Source organism: Eucyclogobius newberryi, unplaced genomic scaffold (genome assembly GCF_026437365.1).
Source record: "Eucyclogobius newberryi isolate DKJ021-1_F unplaced genomic scaffold, fEucNew1.0.hap1 SCAF_22, whole genome shotgun sequence".
Lineage (NCBI taxonomy): Eukaryota > Metazoa > Chordata > Actinopteri > Gobiiformes > Gobiidae > Eucyclogobius > Eucyclogobius newberryi.
Window position 1 is genome coordinate 18,971,667 of NW_027315857.1, and position 21,973 is coordinate 18,993,639.

Genomic DNA, 21,973 nt, shown 5'->3' on the forward strand with positions numbered 1-21,973 from the left:
GGAAGGGTAAAGATGCTGTTTGATTGTAAGATATAAAGAAATAACACAAACTATTACTACATTGTTAAAATCTGTTCTCAATAAGCTGGAGTCCTTCCAAATTGTTCAAAATGTCATCTAAAACTTTATTTTCAAGAAGTTACAGTCGACAGGTTTAATATTAAAGCTGTGAGACGGGCATCAAGAAGATTGAACAGACAACTCCAGCGTGAACTCATCATCCATTTATTTACAAAAACAAAACGAGTTACAGCAAACACCGACCGTAGATCACGTTACCATGACGACATGATTACACGAGTGCAGTCGATTACAGATAAAAAACTAAACAGAATGAAAATATACTGATGTCTAAAGCAGGTCTTAAAATGAAGGACGTCTCGTCTTCGTCCTGGACTCACTCTAGAACTTAAACTCTTTGTATTTCTTGGCTCCGCCTCTTGTGTCTTGTGGCTGAGCTTTTCTTTTCTTTTGCTGCAAAACAAAACCATAAAAGACTTTGAAAAGAAGAAGTGGATGTAAACGTGACTGATGTTTCTGAGAGAGAACTAGGACTGCAGTAAACTATTAAAGTGTTCTGGAATACATGCTTTAAATATTTATATTACTGGTATTTTAATAGTACTGTGCTGTATTGTTTCAAATTATATTGCAACTAAAGAAAATACAAGATGTGTTTTAAAAAAATGAAATAAAATAACTTCCATTATTTCCTTCAAATTAACATTTCCTTTTCATATTTTGCATTAAAAAAAAAGTATTTATTTATACTTTATTACATAAGGCTATCAAACTATATGCCTTGTGAAATCTTGTATTTAAGAACTGTAAAAAATATAAATACAAAAAAATGAATACAGTAGTATTACAGTCCTTTTACTTTTGTACTTCCTTCCCAACTAGTTCTGTTTCATAATTTAAGATGATAAAATGCAGGAGGCTTGACAGTTACTACAAAGCCTCCTCTATCTCTTAAACCATCATATACATGTTTCTGTGTACACACATATATACATATATACATGTTTCTGTGTACACACATATATACATGTTTCTGTGTACACACATATATACATTTACACATGTTTGTGTACACACACGTATACATTTACACATGTTTGTGTACACACACGTATACATTTACACATGTTTGTGTACACACACGTATACATTTACACATGTTTGTGTACACACACGTATACATTTACACATGTTTGTGTACACACACATATACATATACACATGTTTCTGTGTACACACACATATACATATACACATGTTTCTGTGTACACACACATATACATATACACATGTTTCTGTGTACACACATATATACATTTACACATGTTTCTGTGTACACACATATATACATTTACACATGTTTCTGTGTACACACATATATACATGTTTCTGTGTACACACACGTATACATTTACACATGTTTGTGTACACACACATATACATTTACACATGTTTGTGTACACACACATATACATATACACATGTTTCTGTGTACACACACATATACATATACACATGTTTCTGTGTACACACACATATACATTTACACATGTTTGTGTACACACACATATACATATACACATGTTTCTGTGTACACACACATATACATATACACATGTTTCTGTGTACACACATATATACATATACACATGTTTCTGTGTACACACACATATACATATACACATGTTTCTGTGTACACACACATATACATTTACACATGTTTCTGTGTACACACATATATACATTTACACATGTTTCTGTGTACACACATATATACATGTTTCTGTGTACACACATATATACATTTACACATGTTTCTGTGTACACACATATATACATATACACATGTTTCTGTGTACACACATATATACATATACACATGTTTCTGTGTACACACATATATACATATACACATGTTTCTGTGTACACACACACACACACACACACATGTTCGTGTGTACATATATACACATGTTCGTGTGTACATATATACACATGTTCGTGTGTACATATATACACATGTTCGTGTGTACATATATACACATGTTCGTGTGTACATATATACACATGTTCGTGTGTACATATATACACATGTTCGTGTGTACATATATACACATGTTCGTGTGTACATATATACACATGTTCGTGTGTACATATATACACATGTTCGTGTGTACATATATACACATGTTCGTGTGTGTGGACAGTGGTACCTTCTGTTTGGCGGCGTGCTCTGCCACCATGTCGCTGAAGTCCTCCTTGGCCACCTGCGCCTGCTGCTCCCTCACGTGCTCCTCGTACTTCTGGGTCATGGCCATCGGGTCCAGCTCCAGCTCCTCAGGGGCCAGGGCCACCTCCACGCCCTGAGACTCCGCCCCGCCGCTCGCCTTACGCCCCGCCTGAAACAGTTCAGGAGAGCAAGAGTTAAAAACTGCAGCTGCATAACTATTCATATACAAGACACTGAGGAAGCATTTACACAGGTTTAGTCCCGACGGAGAGACCCACCCACCCGCCCGGCTCTCGTCCCGACGGAGAGACCCACCCACCCGCCCGGCTCTCGTCCCGACGGAGAGACCCACCCACCCGCCCGGCTCCCGTCCCGACGGAGAGACCCGGCTCCCGTCCCGACGGAGAGACCCGGCTCCCGTCCCGACGGAGAGACCCGGCTCCCGTCCCGACGGAGAGACCCGGCTCCCGTCCCGACGGAGAGACCCGGCTCCCGTCCCGACGGAGAGACCCGGCTCCCGTCCCGACGGAGAGACCCGGCTCCCGTCCCGACGGAGAGACCCGGCTCCCGTCCCGACGGAGAGACCCGGCTCCCGTCCCGACGGAGAGACCCGGCTCCCGTCCCGACGGAGAGACCCGGCTCTAGTCCCGACGGAGAGACCCACCCACCCAGCTCTCGTCCCGACGGAGACTAGTCAAACCATAGACAAACTTCATGTGGCTCTTTCTGTACGTTTAACTTTAAGATGATAATAATAATCCTGACCAAGTGAGAGGGGAGGAAATCAGTTCTGCCACTCTGCCTAACCCCATCTTTCCTCTGTACTGCATGTACTGCATGCGTGTCATCTGGCCCAGAGGAGCGGGGCATGCAGGCTGCAGGCCGGGGCGTCTTACCGCTGACATGTCGTAGATGTGCGTGGAGGCCATCATGGCGGCTCCCACTGGGCCCGTGCGTCGCTCCGGCAACACCGTGAACAGCTGTGGAGTCTCGTTACTGCAACACAGCCAGACACTCATTTTAACATCAAATATCAATTGGCAAAGAGTGAGAAAAACGATTCAAATCCAGGATTAAAGCTAAACTGAATGTATGACTTGTTTGTGCGTTACAGGATGTGCTGGAGATGGAGTTACATTAAGACAAAAGCACTGCTGTAATTAGCAGTTTAGATTCAAATCGTGAATGTTTTTTTTTTGAAGATGTGACATTTGAATATCAACTTTATCATTTATTGCTACAAAATGAGTCAATTACAAATAAAAGTTACATTTGTAAGCTTACACATAAGTGTAGACGGCGACATTTCTGCACTTTTGTGATTCATTTGACGGACATTTCACATCCGTCTGATACTTAAATCTCAATGAATAAGTTTAAACACTATAAATTACAGTTATTGTACCTATCCAAGAGTAAAAGTACAATGTTAGGGGTCATTTCAAAGCAATAATAAACATATTTTGTGATTTTATGACTGATTTTCATGATATAACATGATTAAAGTGCCTATGACAGTGCGCTCAACTAAAATGTAGTTAAGATAAATGTATTTAGAATCTTGCTAAAAATGTTATGCCAGAATAGCACATTTGTTTGGTTTATAACGTCACTTCCTGATTGTAATTGATGACATCACACTAGGAAATTACCCACTAAACATCGTCAAAAACTCATCTAATGTCACCATTTTTTTTTTATTTAACAAATAGAAATATATGAGAGTGACGTTTGTTGAATTAATGTTTAGAGCTAAAAAACAACAACAACAACAGTAATTTCTTTGTGTAAATTCTGCATAAACTTGGAAATGAGCGTTGCCGATGTGATGTCACTTCCTGTCATTTTCAACATATTTTTCAACATTTTCTCCACAAACACTAACTCGATTGGTGTAAAACTATCATTTATAAGTACAACAGGTATAAAACGCACCAAATAAAGTCTAAATTAGACAGTGGTAAAAACCCGTCATACGCCCCTTTAGATCCACTGCGTTTCAATCTGGTCGACTTAAGTGGACTAAACATACACCAGGCTGCGATTACACACGTCCTGCTTTGGTCTTAGTTCCAGTCCTGTTCTAGACCCGGTTCAGCCCCGCTTCACATTCGTGACCCTGCGCCTGTGGAATACTGACCCGTCCATCGCCTCCTCGATCTTCTTCTTCCTGAGTTCAATCAGTTCCGGCGTCTCCATGCCGGCGGGAACGGACGAGAATCCTCCAGGCGTGATCAAGCCGCTGCAAAACAAACAAACAAACAAACAAACAAACAAACAAACAAACCGGCGTTAAAGCTTTATAAAGCCCCAATAGAGAGCAGCACTTCTCTGTAATGGAGGGTTTAATCTGCAGGTTCACATCTCGTAACGACGTGCTAAGTTATGCTAAACGGGGCATTTAGCAGGGTAACCATCAAAGAGCAACGCTGCATCCATTAGAGCGCATTAGTCATTCACGTGTTCTTCTTACGCTGCAAAAACCGGGCCCCTGAGAAACGAGGATACGAGGACAAGAAGCGAACAAACCGAACGCTCATCGAGGGCGCGTTTCACATTCTATACTATAAAGAATCGCTTATTCAACGCAAGATTTAACCATCATATTAGTTAATTTACAAAAAAAGTCACAATTTAAAAAGCTGTCCTATTAGAGATTATATCAGCAGTGTTTGTTCGAAATAAACAATCGCTTCATGATAAAGTCCACTTGCATTTGCTTGTACTATATAATCTTTTCTTTAACAAAACAGTTTATCGTTTTTTGCAAATCAATCACAAGTGAAACCCAAACGGTCACAAGGAAAATACAGTGTTTCCTGGTCATTTACAGCTCAATAAACTCATAATTAACCAATATTCAGCGTCATCTTGGTAATTAGGCCCGTCATAATAAATAATATGCGAGTGTGATGTATTGCTAGAGAAAATATGAAACTACTTCTTGGCACCGACGGAACAATCTTGAATCTTGCTAATCTCTTTAATCTTCGACAATATTAAAAGGCATGAGCCGCGTCAGATGAATAGCGTTTGTTAGCATTTATTATCGTCGTAGCTGTAACTTTTCAACCCTCTTCAGCTCAAATGAACAACAAAATAATAAAAATGTCACTAATAATGCACAGAAAAGGTAAAAATGATGCAAACTGATGCCCTAAAATGACTCTTCCACCGACTATTTACCAAACAATTTAGTATTTTAGTGGTCGTTTTGCTTTTTATCTCACTGCTGTGCGCGTCAAACCGTCCATCAGAGTGTGCTGAGCATCGATGCGACTTGAGCGAGCGTTAAGTACCTTTCGGCCGGGGTGAAGAAGCCCGTTTCGTCCGGCTTCTCTTCGTCGCTCTCCTCCTCCTCCTCCTCCGACGACGACTCCTCGTCGGACGGCTCCAGCTCTCCCCACGGCGTGTGGTCCAGCTCCTCGTCGTCCGCTTTGGACTGCGCCGGGGACACAAGAGAACCGTGAGGAACCTCTGCAGTTTGTGTTTACAGCTCGAAAGGAACGTCACGAGTTATCGATCATCGGCACAAAGATTAAACAGAGAAGTCTTTACATCACCGCTTCTGTAGTTTGTTTGATTCTCTTTGTGAAACCAATTTTTCTGAAGTTAATTGACCAACGAACTCATCAACGTCCTCGACAATAACTACAAGCTACATTTTCCACTCATTATTACAGTAAATGCAATCACAACCTGAACGATGCAAAATGTACCTCTTGTGCCGCTTTTTCCAGTTAAAATGATTTACTTTAGCCGTTTTTGCAGTTGTAACAGTGTCTTTTGTGAAGTAACGTGCAACAACGGGAGTCCTGATCTTAATGCACGTCCTGATGATCAGTAATTCATTCATCTACAATGTTATGCTCCACGCACTGACTATTGTAGTCTTTTAGAAGATAATTCAGGGTTAAAAAAAGGGTAGATATTCAACACAATAAACTTAACCCAAAGTAGAGGTTTAACAGATTCACAAATGGATTTAACTGAACAATTCACGGTTTAAGAGTGACCTGAATACACTTCTATAACAGACGAAAGCAAAGAACCAGACAGTGTCAGGGACATTATTTTGCACATTAAACATCACGGTTTTTAACTAAAAACTCTGATTTCAGTTAAAAACCGACATGTTTCAGGAGGTCGTGTGCCATGGCATCTTTACAACCATAAAAAAAAAACATGCCACGACTCAAAAATAATAATTGAAAAACTCTGGTTGAGTCAGTTAATTTATCAATGGTTTCTTAAACTAAAATGCAGTTAAGACATATTAATTTTGAATGTTGCTAAAAAATATTAAAATGTTATCACGGAATAGCACATTGTTTAGGTTTATAATTTCACTTCCTGTTTGTAATTGATGACGTCACACTAGGAAATTACCCAGCAAACACTGGGCAAAAAACAGTAATGTCACAATTTATTTTATTTGAGAAAAAATATACGGGAGCAACTTTATTTTGTTGAATTCATGTTTAGAGAGTCAAAAATGTTGTGTAAATTATGCATACACTTTGAAAATGTCTCATGTTCTAATGTAAATGATTTGTTGAACTCTGTTACATCTAGTGTTTTGAATGTTCTGGACACCATCGCCCCTATAAAGGCTAAAATGGTTAAAAATAAGCAGAAGGCGCCGTGGAGAAATGATGATTAGGTCAGGGCACAGAAAAGGGAGTGCCGCAGGGCCGAATGGAAATGGCGCAAGTCAAAGCTCCAGGTTCAAAAAGAGATTTACAAAGAAAAGCTGAACATGTACAACCTAATCTTATGTAGAACTAGGGAAAGATATTTTTCTGAAATAATTGGAAGCTGCAGTAACAACTCGCGTGTCCTGTTTGCCACAGTAAACAGATTAACAAACCCTCCAGCTCAGCTGCCGTTAGAACTCATTTCCACATCCAAGTGTAATGAGTTTGCATTATTCTTTAATGACAAAGTTCAGGGCATTAAAAATGCTATAAATCCCACAATGCAAAAAATTACCCTAAAACCATTGCCTTGTGTATGAAATGTGCTCTACAAATAAACTTGCCTTGCCATACACTTTAACTGGAATGAGTGTCTCTAGTGTCGTTTCCTACAGATTTTAACATTTTCTCCACAAATACCTCCTTGATTGGTGTAAAACTATGATTTACACATATAAATACACCAAACACAGTCAAAATTAGAACATTGTAAAAACCCGTCATACGTCAATTTAATCTGTATCTTTACACCTATTTTAGAGGTTTTCTGTAGATACATTGTGATTGCGTTAGTCCTGGCCGCGGGACCATAGTTACCATGAAGTCTCCCGAGTTGGTCCCAAACACGTCTCCGTACAGGGGCTTCCCCATCTCGTCCACGGGGGGCTTCCCCCATCCTCCGGCGTGGTATCCAAACGTACAGTTCTGAGGACCAGAGCGCACGGCATTAACACACGTATCACCGCGGGTCCACGGCGGCGTGCGGGGTACTCACGTCTGGGATGGGCGCGTTCAGTCCAGGGATTTTGAGGTTGGGGTACGACGGGGGCGGGCCGTATCTCTGCATGGCGATCAACCAGGGAGGCGGGACTTTGTGGGCGTTCTGTGGGACGAGAGGACGAGACACTTTCAACGAGAAATAGAGCCAGGATCGTAAAACAAACGTCTTCTTTTAGAGTAATATTGTTTGAAAAAGATGAACTAATGATTATTAAGTAGTCAACTATTATTTCTGTTGTAAATTTTGATTTTCATAACACATTTAACCAAATAAAAGGTCAAAATATGCTGACTGAAGGCTTCTAGGGCGATGAAAATGTATAATTGACAAAAATCTGAAATAGTTTCTAATGCTTTGACATTTTGAGTCAATAACCCTGTCGTCTTTGTTATAAAACATCTCGGCGTGTTTTAAGAAAAAGTGACAATTTCCAAACTAAATTAGATCTTTTTTTAAGTTCAATTAAAATAAATGTTACAAATACAGTGCTTTCTGCTCAGTCTTTCCTCAATCTTCCCGTTTACGTCCAATTAATCATTCAGAAAGTTTGATTTCTTAAAGCAGGACACATATCTAGGAGTGTTAATATAATAAGAAAACAAAAAGGAAAGATTTTTTTGGATGATATCGTTTTCGTCATGTCAATTGCGAATAATCATTAAATCACAATGTTTCTCCTTATTATAATCGTCACAGAGACATTTCAAATCGTGACATCCTTAAAACGTGACATCCTTAAAACGTGCTTGCATTTCCCTTTGAGGTTATATCACATGTAGTTAAAACACTGTGTTGGCGCTCACCGGTCCCACGGGCATTCCCAGAGCGATCCGCAGCTCGTCCGACAGATCTCCGGGCTTCTTCTCCTTCAGGCGCGTCTCGAACTCTTTGCCCTGCGCGAAACGACACTCATGAGTTACCACGAAACGACACTCCGAGTTACCACGAAACAACACCGAGTTACCACGAAACGACACTCCGAGTTACCACGAAACAACACCGAGTTACCACGAAACGACACTCCGAGTTACCACGAAACGACACTCCGAGTTACCACGAAACGACACCGAGTTACCACGAAACGACACTCCGAGTTACCACGAAACGACACTCCGAGTTACCACGAAACGACACTCCGAGTTACCACGAAACGACACCGAGTTACCACGAAACGACACCGAGTTACCACGAAACGACACCGAGTTACCACGAAACGACACCGAGTTACCACGAAACGACACTCCGAGTTACCACGAAACGACACTCCGAGTTACCACGAAACGACACTCCGAGTTACCACGAAACGACACTCCGAGTTACCACGAAACGACACTCCGAGTTACCACGAGCATCCCAGGAGAAAGAATAAGAAGAGGCAGATTTATTGAGACCGAAGCCGTCCGTTACCTCGTAGTACAAGTCTCCGTGGATGGTGAGCTTGGGTTTGATCTGCCACTTGAAGAAGGCGTCGTGGAGTTTCTGGTAGTCGATGTCGATCTTTCCCATCTTCGGGCGGACCTTCTCCCTCATTTTGGTCTTCATGGTTTTGGCGTCCTCCTGCGAAACGGACGTAAAACGACAAACAAACGAGTTACGACGGGTTCAGGGCGGTTTCAAGAGCCCTGTGTCGCGTTTTGTAGAATCTATTGGTGAGATTAAAGTGATTACGTTCCAGACTTTTAACGAAAGAACTCTCAATTTACGTCTGAATCGTCTGAAAATACTGACGTTTTTTGAAGTTTTTCATGCGTCTTTGAGCATGAAAAACAGCGGCCGTTGAGTAAATGCGAAACCGTTAAGTTCAAAGCCACACTGGGGGACATTTCGGGCCAACGTAATTTTGGGCCAACGTAATAACATCTCCGTAGCGACTGACCAGCAGAAACGGTACTACAGTGCATCATGGGTAAAAGAAAGGCGCTGTACCTGATTTCAAAGTCTTAAAAAGCGTGAAAAGCAGAACTAAACTGAGGATAGGGTTAGTCTGGAGCTGCTTTCCTCACTTCATGAGTTTATAAAGGCTTTTCACAGCAACTACTAGCATGCTAACTGCGCACTTTTTGTTTTTGGAGACTAAATACACAGACGGCACACAACGGTCTCATTTTGACCCAACGAGCTGCTTTTAAATACATCTGTGCCGGGGTAAAACTACATGGAAACCAGGCTTTTAGATTTGAAAACACCCCGTCCAAATCATTGTGTCCGGAGTAAACTGTAATGGTGGAATATTGTCACCAAATGCTCCCGGCCAGATTTAATGATAATATTCCCTTTTTTCCTAAGATGTATTAATAAAATGGCCGTCCTACACTGGAAAATGTCGGTCCACATTTCAAAATACCGTCCACAATACGGGAATACGGGCCTCCATCTAAAACCCTGATGCAAACTGCTTATTTAATGCGACTACTAGACTTTTAAACGAGATACTGGAACTAAATTAAAAAGTGTTTCAGATCCGTTTGACTCTCTCTGCCGCACCTTCTCCTGCAGCGCCTCCCTCATCTCCTGGATGCCGGTCCTGCGGATGAACTCGGGCAGCTGAAACGGGGGCTTCTCGATACCCCTCTTGCCCTGGAGGTACTTCCTCTTGAAGCACCAGTGGCGTGGGACGGGGACCGTGTTCCTCGTGGCCTTCAGGTGAACCAGGAGCTTTGGTTCTTGGGCCGTGACGTCGTGCATCTCCACCACGTCCGGGCGAGCCACCAGCTGTAACCGTAGAAACGCCAAATACGCTCAAATCTCTGAATGATGAAGATTATGGACTTTTTTTTCTTCATTCAAATAATTAAATGCAATATACAATAAGACAAAAGAGTGTACATATATTTTGAACATGTTTTTTCTTCAGATCATCACTCTACACCTAAAAAAGACACATGATTTGTCCCACAATTCTGTGTTGCAATGACAAAGTGCAAAAACAGTAGTAGAATAAAAAAAATACACAAAAATGTCCTTAAATTTTACGCAATACGCTTTGAAAAAAATTATGTTTTTAGAGGATTAACAATCTGAAAATGTGATTGTTTTGAAGCTTAATACAAAAAGTACAAAACCTCAAGTTATAAAAACTCGTGAGTACGTAGTTTTTGTTTTCAGTTTTTTTTCATGATGGGAAAATAACATTTAAACATAATTAAATTAGTTAGAAGTGAATAATCAGAGATGGTTTATTTCAACATGATTATGGACTCTTGAGTCTGACCTGCTTGAGCTCAGCCACCGTCAGGCGGTTCATCCTCCTCAGCTTCTTCTTGGAGATTTTAGGCAAGTCACTTTTATCCATATCCTTTTGTAAAAATACACACAAATTAAGACATCATTAGTGATTGTCATTAAACAAACAGAATGACTGGTGTGTCGTCACAAACATCGTCGCTGTCGTCGCTGTCGTCTTTCCGCAGCAGCTCGATGCCCTTTTTCTTTAGATACGGCAACTCGTGTTTCTCCTTCTCCGGTTCCTTCTCCTTCTCCTTCTTCACATCGTCCGTCAGCTGGAACAGACGAGAACACAGACTGTTTCAAGCAGAACATCTCGACACGTTACTGTGACGTTTTAGAACACTATATACTGTTTCTGTACCGAGTCTACATATGGTCATTAACTCCTGGACGAGCTTTTACCTTGAACGCATCGAAAATCCTCTTGAAGAAAATGAAATTGGGGTCGTAGATCTCCAGCTCCTCCGCCACGTACTCGATCTCCACCTCCGGCTCCTTGTCCTTTGCGCCGTCCTTGTCTTTGTCCTTGGCGCCGTCCTTGTCTTTGTCCTTGGCGCCGTCCTTCGTGCCGTTCTCCTGCTGCTGCTCGGCCTGCTCCTTTTTCTCCAGCGCTCGCTTCTTTTTACTCTTCTTCTTCCGGTTTCTGCGCTTACGGTTTTTCTGCGAAGATATTTAATAGTCAATTTCTAGTTTTGACAGACTTTTTTACGTTTGTATTCTCGAGAAAAACCTACGTCCTTCTTTGAGAGATCGTCGTCGTCGTCAGCAGCCATTTTAGACGAGGAGTTGAGGTTGTCTCCCTCGTCATCGTCGTCGTCTGTTAAAGAAGACAAACATGTAAATACTGCATTATAAAAGTCGGTTTGAATGAAGGAAAGTGGAAGCGTTTCCTGTGGTTGATGCACTGACCTGCAGCGTCGGTGTTCTGTTCCTGTCGGATCTCCTTCAGCTGCAGGATCTTCTCCAAAGCCTGAGGAATCTTTGGTCCGGTGACGCTCACCTCGTCATTTTGCCAGGGCTACAAGACATAAACCAACTGTAAATAAATGTTTGAAGTTTGACAAATATTACAGTTTCAACCATATCCGACCTCTCCGTCTTCACCGGGAAGGATGGGACCTCTCTGTTTTTGGTTGGGGATTAAACCAGGAGGCAGTGGTCCTAGATTTGAACAAAAAACACATCACTATAATATGACAACAGCACTAAAGAGTAAAACATTTGCTCGTCTTAAACGTGTTGGTCTCACCTTGTATTAAGCTGGCAGTGGGCAGCGTTAAGCCTCCAGGGCCCTGCATCTTAGCCATTTCCTGTTGACGCTCCTGTTCCAGCAGCACAGCAGCCTGAACACGGGTCATGTGGTTAAAAAGCAGCGCAAACAACAAAAACAACAACCAACTTTATGTAACTCACCCTTTTCTGTTGTTCCAGAAGGTCATGCTCAGTCATAACTCTGACATCGCCCTGCAAAGCATGAGAGTTAACCAAAGAAACACTTTAAACTGAGCAGACTGTTTTAAAAGCTCATTGTTCACACTTCAATCTCATTTTCCCAGAGCTCACCTGTTTGGCCATCTCCTCCTGCTGCAGCACCATGGCCGCCCGGTGCTGAGCCATCTTCAGCTGGTCGTCCTGGGACATGCCAGGGCCCATGCCGGGCTCCATGCCCATGTGCATACCTGGCGGAGGAGGCCCTCCTGGCATCATGTTCATCGCTGGCATCATCCCCATGCCAGGGGGCATTGGCATCTGCGGCATTGGCATAACACCCATCTGAACAGGACAGAACATGTCAACATGACAGTGAGAAACATCCGATTTGACAGAAGAGTAAATATGAAACATGACACAAAAGTCGGTGAGTTTATTCTTTTACCTGAGCATCAGGTTTAGTGAGAAGTATTCCAGTCTGTGAGGAAAACACAAGTATCATACGTTTAATGTAAGTGCAACAAGCAAACAAACAAACAAACAAACAAAGGTGTAATTCACTACTGAAACACATGTGTCCACTTACCTGGATCATGTAGCCCCTCAGTCTGTCCATCAGCTCCTCTCTGGGACCTGCAGGAAACACACAAAGTGAGGATCCAAACAGCACCTCTGTGGGTTACCCCCCACGAGTCCGAAGGTTCGCTAGTCCGAAGGTTCGCTAGTCCGAAGGTTCACTGGTCCGAAGGTTTTAAAGGTTCACTAGTCCTCATAGGCTAAAGTGAAGGCGTAGACTGCATCGGGATGTAGTCAGTCTGTCGTCACGTTTAGTGCACTAGCTGCTCACAGGAGGCACCGCAAGTTGTACTGTGTATGTAAAAATGCCCTCATTTGATCATAAGAAATATGTGTGATCAGAATCCTCTGTTCTGTCTTCATTTGATCAAAATAAATATGCGTGATCAGAATCCTAAGTTCTATGCCTTCATTTGATCAAAGTATAGAAATGATGTATGTATATATAGAAACGCATAATCCGATCACCATAGGATTGGTTGTCAAAAAGGAAATTCAGCTGGCCAAGACGGGAGTGTCTACAGAGCCGCGGCGCGGCCGAAACTGCTGGGCTATTTGAGTTAATTCATTCATTAATAATACGATAAGGAGCTCAGGCTATGCACAGAAATAAGTCGGTTATGGAAAATACGTGAGTTTAATCATAAAAAGTGCATCAACACTAGAAAAGTCTTAAAAGTCAGTGTGTAGGGCAAAGGGAGGCGAGGAGAGCCCGCTGCACGGGGACACAGCTTTAGTGAGGAGAGCCGCGAGTAGAGCCCGCTGTGCGGACTCACAACTTCGGACTAACGAACCTTAACATTTCTGAATATTCGGACTCGTGAAGCTTCGGAGCAGTGAGGCAGTGGGCAGCCGCCCCTCTGTGAGCTAGCAGCTGCACTGAAGTTAGCCTGCTGTGTCGGACGTGATGATTTACAGTAGATACGATCACACAGAATACTTATATTAAAGAAATATGTATGCATTTATGAATAGTGCAACATTAACACTGAATGGCAGATTTAAAGTTTGGGCATATCTGTAATGGAGCAGTTACAAAAGTCCCAGCAGCTAGCCTAAATTAGCTTGAGTTAGCTCTGGGACACAGCGGCAATTGTTTCCCCCGACACATCCGCAGCCTCTTACCCATGTTCGGAGCTCCGATCTCGGCCAGCCGCGCCTGCAGCTCCGGGTGGCTCCAGGAGTTCAGAGCCGCCACAGCAGCGCCCAGCTCAGCGGGGAGACCCTCGGTGCCCGGCGGCCCTTCAGATGCCATGCTCAGCTTTACTCAATCAAACAACGGAATGGCTACGGAGACCGGAAGAAACACTGCAGCGAGGCGAGCGCAAAGCACTACGGGACACTTACGCAGTGCATGGTGGGAATCGAAGTCCAAAGTCAAGTCAAGTGTATTTGCTCATTTCAGCCTGTAGGTGTCAGTGTTTACGCGTGGATTTGCCTGAAAAATCATGGCTCTGTTCACGATGGGCCCGGATTTATGAAGGTTATTTTGTGTTTTTATTACGAATCTTTTTAATTTATTTATTTTTACATCGATTTTTTTTTTTACATCGAAATCTAGTAAGAAATAAAAAAAAAATCATTGTATATTAATCCGATTACATTTTTTTTTAAATTCGATGTAAAAAAAATTAAAAATCGATGCAAAAAAAAATAATTCGTAATAAAAACACAAAATTACGGATTGCTCCTGTTGCAGTAAAAGTGCAGATCTTCACTTCTGCTTCCAGCCGAGTCTTGATCAAATAAATAGAAATAAAAATATGTGGCAAGCAGAGAGCGAGTTACAGATGGATAATCACTATCAGCATGTTAAGACTTTTAAGTACGATGTAAATATGTCACAGGAGGAAATCCACAGGCTAACATACATTAAGCTAAATATAAAACAGATAAACTTGATTAAAGTACATACAATGCAAAGAGTACTTTTGGTACAGGTTTGTTCAGTTTGTGGCGTTGTCTTTAACATTATACTGATTAAATGTGTTGATTGTCTCAACAAAATAATAATACAATCCAACTACAACGATCAGACGACATTAAACATAACTTACAATGGCCAGGGTTTGTAAGATAATCATAAAAGCTAATAAACAGAGCACAAGTAAATAATTAAGCAATGCACCGCAGTGGGAAATATAAGTTTTATCTCCTTTAGGGGATGTCTAAACTAGTCCAAACACATTTTTCTTTACTTTTTTAACTTTAACTTTTCATTTTTTGATTCAGAATCAGAAAAAGGTTTATTGCCACTGTCAGTGAACAAAAATCACAGGCTAGGAACTTGCTTTGGTGATGGTTACATTTATTAACTTACTACTTAAGTTGCTTTTAAGGTTCAGCTTAAAACCTTTTTATTTAGTCAAGCCTTTTAATTGCATTTGCTTTAGGGACTGATTTGACTGTATATTGTTGTATATGTATTGCTCACTGTAAGTTTGTTGTGTTTTTATTGTTTTATCCTGTGTTTTTGTGAAGCACTTTGTGACTTTTGTCTGGGAAAGGTGCTATACAAATAAAATGTACTTACTTACTTTGGCTTGACTACTGCGGTTCTTTTTGTTCGTGCAGTTATGGCACTTAAAGCATCAAAGGGTTTTACAGAACAGGAAAAGATGCAAGAATAAAAAAACACAATACAAAGAAATACAAATGAACTATTATGAAATGTACTTGTAATAAAAGAGTGCAGATACAATCCTCTCAGTCACATGCACAGCTAAATAGAACTATTTTTACATTAGTTTCACTGGTCAATCACGCAGTGCATGGTGGGAATCGAAGTCCAAAGTCAAGTCAAGTTGATTTGACTGTATATTGTTGTATATGTATTGCTCACTGTAAGTTTTTTGTGTTTTTATTGTTTTATTCTGTGTTTTTGTGAAGCACTTCGTGACGTCTGTCTGGGAAAGGTGCTATACAAATAAAATGTACTTACTTACTTACTTTGGCTTGACTACTACGGTTCTTTTTGTTCGTGCAGTTATGGCACTTAAAGCATCAAAGGGTTTTACAGAACAGGACAACATGCAATAAAAACACAACACAAACAAATACAAATGAACTATTATGAAATGTACTTGTAAGAAAAGAGTGCAGACACAATCATCTCAGTAAATAGAACTGTTTTTACATAACTACACTGTAAATAACTAGTTTCACTGATCAATCTTGACTGGTCGCCACTGCGCATGCGCACGCACGCACACACGCACAGCAGGGCGCATCAGAGGGGCGCAGCGCAGAGGAGGAGGACCCGGGGCTGGACCGCGGATCTCTGGGTGGTTCAGTCCATTAAAATACGCCTTGTAGAGAGCTGAGGGGAGGGAACCAGCGAGTCGGGACATGGCACAGAGGGGAGAAAGTTAACAGCCACATTTCACGTCCACAGCGAGCGTCAAAACGGCACGATCTGAAGGTAAAAGCAACACTCAATTCTGCTTTGATTGTCTTTTGCGTTGCGTTTGCAGGCGGATGTGTTTGACACTTCTCTGTTGTGCAATGTGTTTTATACTTTTATGGTGAAATGTAAAATGGGGAAAAGCCAAAAGCACGTTCAGATGTGGGATTATGACCAGCTTTTGCGCTGCTGAGAGAACTGATGCGTGATTCTTTTGTGTTTGGGAGAGGAAATGCCTGCTCGTGCAAACTGTGCTGTTTTATTAAGCCTGAGAAGTTGGCGTGATAGACTGTGCATTGCATTGTAGGGGCCACACCCACCTCAACTTGGGCTTATCTGTATGAGCCATGCATTTAAAGTTGTAATATGTACATAAAGATAGGTCCGATTGCACCAAATACCCACACAGGCCTATCTCTTATCTTTATATCATTAAAAAAACACCTTTATCTTTCCCTCAGTGGTCAGTGTGAGTGTCCAGTTTCTCTCTGCGAGGCTATTTTCTGCATTGCTTCAGTCCAGAGACACTTTTGGTATTTCATTTTGCTGTAAACATTGTTCGGGACATGAACCTTGTGAGTTAAAATGCTCAGTCAGGGCTTGACACACCCACACATGCATAATTATAACCTTTCATTGTGCGTTTGGGGATTTCCTCACTTGGTCTTGCACAGAAAACAAGTTGGAAATCACTGCAGACACTTGGGGTTTAATGTCTGTTTAACTTGGATGACCCCCTCTAAGTTTACAGTGAGCCATCTTCAAGCACGCAGGGATTCTTGGCTTCAAATCAGAATAAAGGGTGAATTAATATGTGCTAATAATAGACAGACGTGTAGTATAATGGCAAACCAAAACACTGTGTCTTATTGAATGGGGAAAATAGGTTATGTAAGACAATAAATCTGCACAATGTAACTGCTAAAAGTTCAAAAGAAAAGATGAATATTTCGTCACGTCTCGAGGATTTTATTCAAATAGTCGGCTCAAAATCGGGATTAGTGTTTTTTTTGTGTTGTGTTATCGAAAACAAACCCGGATATCTAGATTAAAGTTGTGTTTTTAACGTGTACATGTTGTGTTCGGTGTGAGTTGCCACAAATAATAGCACAACGATGCACTAGACCAAACCAGGAAGTGAAACAAGGAAGTCATGAATACATGAAACCTTATTGTTGCTAAAATGTACTTGGAGCACAATTTGTATAACAATTGCGTAACAACAGACCCGTCCTTTGCTCTCATAATTGCACTATTAGCATCTCCTAAACGAGGTTACAGCTGCACCTTTGATGAAACACAGTCTGTGTATTATCGGCGTGGGTCATGTATTTGTGGTGTTTTCATTTCCTCGTGACGATGATTTGAATATGTTTAGCAATCCAGAGCCAGAAATGTGCTTAAACCTGATTGTAGATACATTTGTTTAGGTTCAAGTATTGCACAAACGTGTTAAAGAGTTACATGTGTTTCATTTTGAGCTCTGCTACAGTTTCATAGTGATTGTATTGTGTTGTACTTTCTAATTTTGCCTCCAAAACACACAATTTCATTATTATCCTGTGCAGAATACTGTACAGGTGGGCAATATATCGAAATGTATCTAATATATTGTGAGTTTGATTATCAATATAATAGTTAATAGTAAAAAATGCTACAAAATAAGCTTTAAAAAAAGTTATGCTGTCAAAATAAGGATATAAGGTGATTTTTGTTTCTTTTTGTTGCACGTTTGTGTTTAATTCGACAGAGATTTCACATTATTAAACCTCAACTAATAATTTTTTTCCCCCTCACATTTCTGTTGGACTGACATTATATCATCTGTCAAAATATTTAGTTTTTCAGCGTTAAATGCTGTGGCAAAGGTCCCTGAAACCCACGGATTAGTTTAAAGGATATAAGGTGATTTCTCTTTAGTTTTGTTGCACGTTTGTGATTACTTTGACCTCAACTAATACATTTTTTTTGTACACATATACCATATCATCCGTCTATTGTTAAAATATTGAGTGTTTGATCGATAAATGCTGTGGCAAAGGTCCCTGTAACCCAAGTATCAGTAAATGCATCTTCTTCCTGTTCCCTGATGGTGCACATTTGGCCATTATATTACCTTCTACTGTTCTTTCCCTGACGCCTCCACATTGTTCCGTCTGCTCCTCGTCACACCTGCCGGGCTGGACAGGGGGCGCTGCGTGTGTGCGGCGTTGGGTCAAATCAAATATTCATTAAAGACAGAAATCTTGTGGCGTGGGCCCCGCTCTGCCTTCCTCTGATGACACGCAAAAGCAGATAATGCCCCTAATGGACTCATTATCTGCTCAATAATGAATAATGGTCATTATTCATTATTGAGGGTGTTTTCGACATCGCTGGTTCTTAAATGAGAACTCTAAATGTATTATTGACCGTTATTGTTGCTGTATTTGTCGTGTTTAACTAGCAAAAGGATTATTTTTGATAGTTCCAAGTCGGAATAATGGGATAAACAGCAAAACTGAAACGTGTTATGGCGATGATCTTTTTGATGACTCAAAGGATGGAAAGCCAAATTTGTACTCGGGATATACGTTGTACAGTATGTACAGCGTTTGTTTCTGATATTTATTTATGATCAAGGTGAATTGTATGTAGGTTTCCAGTAAAATATAAAGAATTTCCAAATATAACCAAAGCAATTCCGTCTGGAGTCCACCATAAGCTCATCTAAATTATATAGAAAATTTAAGAATATTATAGCTGAATTAAAAGTGGGATCAGTGAATTTAACAGATGGGAAATGCACCAATAGGAAATCAATAACTACAGTAACAGAATCTTAGGGAAACTCTTTCTGGAACTCTCAAATTGAATACGTGAACAGGAAAAAAGCTTGGACTTCCCCATTTCACTTTTGCATCACAAATAAAGTTAGAGAAATCCACTTCAAAATACGACACAACATCGATCCCAGCAATAACATCATCTCCAAATTTACCAATATAAATAACAACTGCACCCTCTTTTCATCTGTTCTGGTCATGGCCTAAAGACATTCATTTATATTCATTGTAAACAAAAGTGATATTCAGATATTATCACATACTAAGATAAGATAAGTTTGCCTTTATTTGTCCACACAATGGGGAAAATTCGGATACAATGGGGACATTTTGCTCTCAAATAACAAACAATAATGTCATCAACCACATTAATTATCATCATGGCCAATTTTGTTTTATGGAACTAAAAATATATATTGATACAAATGAAAAATGTAAATAGCAAAAAGGCATTTAAACCATTAAATACTTCAAAAAATATTCCCTGTGTCTTGAATAAGAAACTTCATTATTGAATATAAATATTGTGATGTTTTTCTTTTCTGTTCCCCCATTGTTTTATCTGTATGGTTCATGTTTATTAATTGCTTTATGTTTGCATTTTATTAATGTTTTTTCTGTATACATAACCTTGTCATATTGAAAAAAGAAATACAAAAAATAAACTGGGGATATACCTTTAAAGCTATTGTACCTAACTTTTTTTTTTTTTTAAATAAGTGAATTATTTGTTTCCCCCCAAAATAGTATATTGTAAGAGCAGCACTTAATGACAAAATGAAACCGCTGCACGCCGTCCGCAGCGAACTATAAAGTATTTTATTTCTTGTCATCCAGGAAGTAAGACCCGAAAGCAGTGCTCCGATTGGCTGCTCTTTGGTGGTCCACCCCAGTTTGAAAAAAGCTGTTCTAAATCCATGCATTTGCCTGAAAATCCATGCAGGTGAATACTGAGTGTATGTGACCGCGACGGATGAGTTAGACTTAGAAAACGACTTTTCACTTTCTCGGTTTGAAAATCGGATACTCCAGCTTTAACTAAAATACTCTATTGTTTGGTACAAATCAAATACATTCCCAGTACAGATCCTGCATAAATATTCCATTCAGATTTATGAATTAATAACCTTTTACTTCTGTTGATTGTTATTTTGTCCTTATCCTAAAATAGCTTTTTAAATTCTAATAAAATCTGTCTTTATACATAAACTACACATCAGATCAACACCAACAATGTCTTGCTCTAGTGTACTTGATATTTACTTGTTAAAAAAAGCATAACAATAGAGCTAGTTACGTAGAAATGATCAAATTATTGTAAAGATAATGATTTTTGCTGCATGAATGTGGTGCCTGTGTACTTCATGGATGCGGCTCAAAGTGGCATTGGAAACAGAACAGTGGCTTTATACGTGGCACCAAAATATCGAGCAATATTTTCCTCAAACCTCTATCTGAAAAGAGCCTCACTTTACACATAGAAATGCTAAAAATAGCCCACAGTTTCCGTGTGCGAGAGAGATGGATGTAGAACACCAAAACGACAGCAAAAGAAAGTCAACATTTTAGCGTTGAACTGCGATGAACCGGTTTTCTGAGCTTTTCTGAGGAACTTCTTTAACACTTCTTGACTCTGCTGACTTAATCGAGCCGGATAGAGAGTGTGTGCTTGTTCTTGCCCCTTCTCTTTGTGTCGCTAGAGCCACTTCCTGTGCCATAAACGATACACACAAAGCACGCCAACATGTGCCAAGGATTAAACATTGACTTCCACTGGTCCCAAGGTGTGTCGTGTTCAAGATTAGTATTTGGAAGGAAGCGTTGGGCAGAGTTAGTATGTTGGGCATGATCTGTCGTAAGAAAATGGTTAAAAAAGAGCAGCAAAAAGAACATTAAACAATAAAACGTTCATCTCTAATGACATATACATGTTAATCTCACATTTATTCAATTTAGGTTTGTCAAAAGTATCAAAATACAAATATGAATCAATATTAAAACAGTAAAAACAACCACATAAAGGACAGGTGTCAAACATGCGGCCCGGGGGCCACATCCAGCCTCCCAGACGTTTTAATCCGGCCCGCCGAACATTTCTAGTGTATATTTATTAATTTACAATAGATATATATAGTTTTTTATTGCTAGAACTATACAGACTTGAGCAGAGGCCTGAGCGTGTGGTGTCAGTAAACAAGTGTAATAAAGGAGGCCACAAAACCGCTGAAAGGAGGCGGTTTTGTGGACGTTAGTGGCGGTAACGACAAGAAACAAACTTCGGTGATGATGCTCTGTGAGGAAAACATCCAAAGATAGACAGATCAGTGGTAACAGGTAATAACACAGGTCAGAGTGTATGAACATGACAGAGTAAGGCTGCTGTGAGCACTCATTTGATTCACTACATGATTGATTTGTCACTAAAATAAGCTTAAACTATAAAGATGATGAGCTCATATAGAGTTTTTGCAGCAATATCAACATGTCTGTGATGCAACACTTCATATTAGAAATCATATCATTAGTCCATGTTCCTGTTCCTGCTGCTGATGCATGAATATGGACTCAGAGTCTTTCACCTGCTGCAGCTTTGTGCATCAGTGTCCACATAGAACTATTACTAGGCTGTATAAAGCCATTTATTTCTTCAAATTGTTATTTTTTTTTTATGTTTTATGTTATGTCCGGTGTCGAAATTCGCCCCGAGGCCCAAAATGAGTTTGGCACCCCTGAGTAACAACATACACAGATTACATAACGCTTAAAGTAGAATACCATTAC

At 40.4% G+C, this 21,973-nt stretch overlaps 1 protein-coding gene across 1 annotated transcript; it reads right to left on the reverse strand.

Moving 5' to 3' along the window:
- Positions 1-299: 299 nt before the first annotated feature.
- On the reverse strand, positions 300-14,264 carry sf3b2 (splicing factor 3b, subunit 2). Its single transcript, XM_072458596.1, has 22 exons — positions 14,090-14,264; positions 12,975-13,021; positions 12,834-12,866; positions 12,521-12,730; positions 12,371-12,421; positions 12,207-12,300; positions 12,048-12,118; positions 11,867-11,975; positions 11,692-11,774; positions 11,360-11,617; positions 11,107-11,229; positions 10,941-11,024; positions 10,214-10,441; positions 9,137-9,286; positions 8,533-8,622; positions 7,724-7,831; positions 7,546-7,653; positions 5,551-5,693; positions 4,392-4,493; positions 3,148-3,247; positions 2,235-2,420; positions 300-474 (listed from the first exon to the last, which is right to left on the reverse strand). The coding sequence occupies exons 1-22, from the start codon at positions 14,217-14,219 to the stop codon at positions 403-405; spliced, it is 2,580 nt and encodes an 859-aa protein (XP_072314697.1). The 5' UTR covers positions 14,220-14,264; the 3' UTR covers positions 300-402.
- Between the last annotated feature and the right edge of the window lie 7,709 nt (positions 14,265-21,973).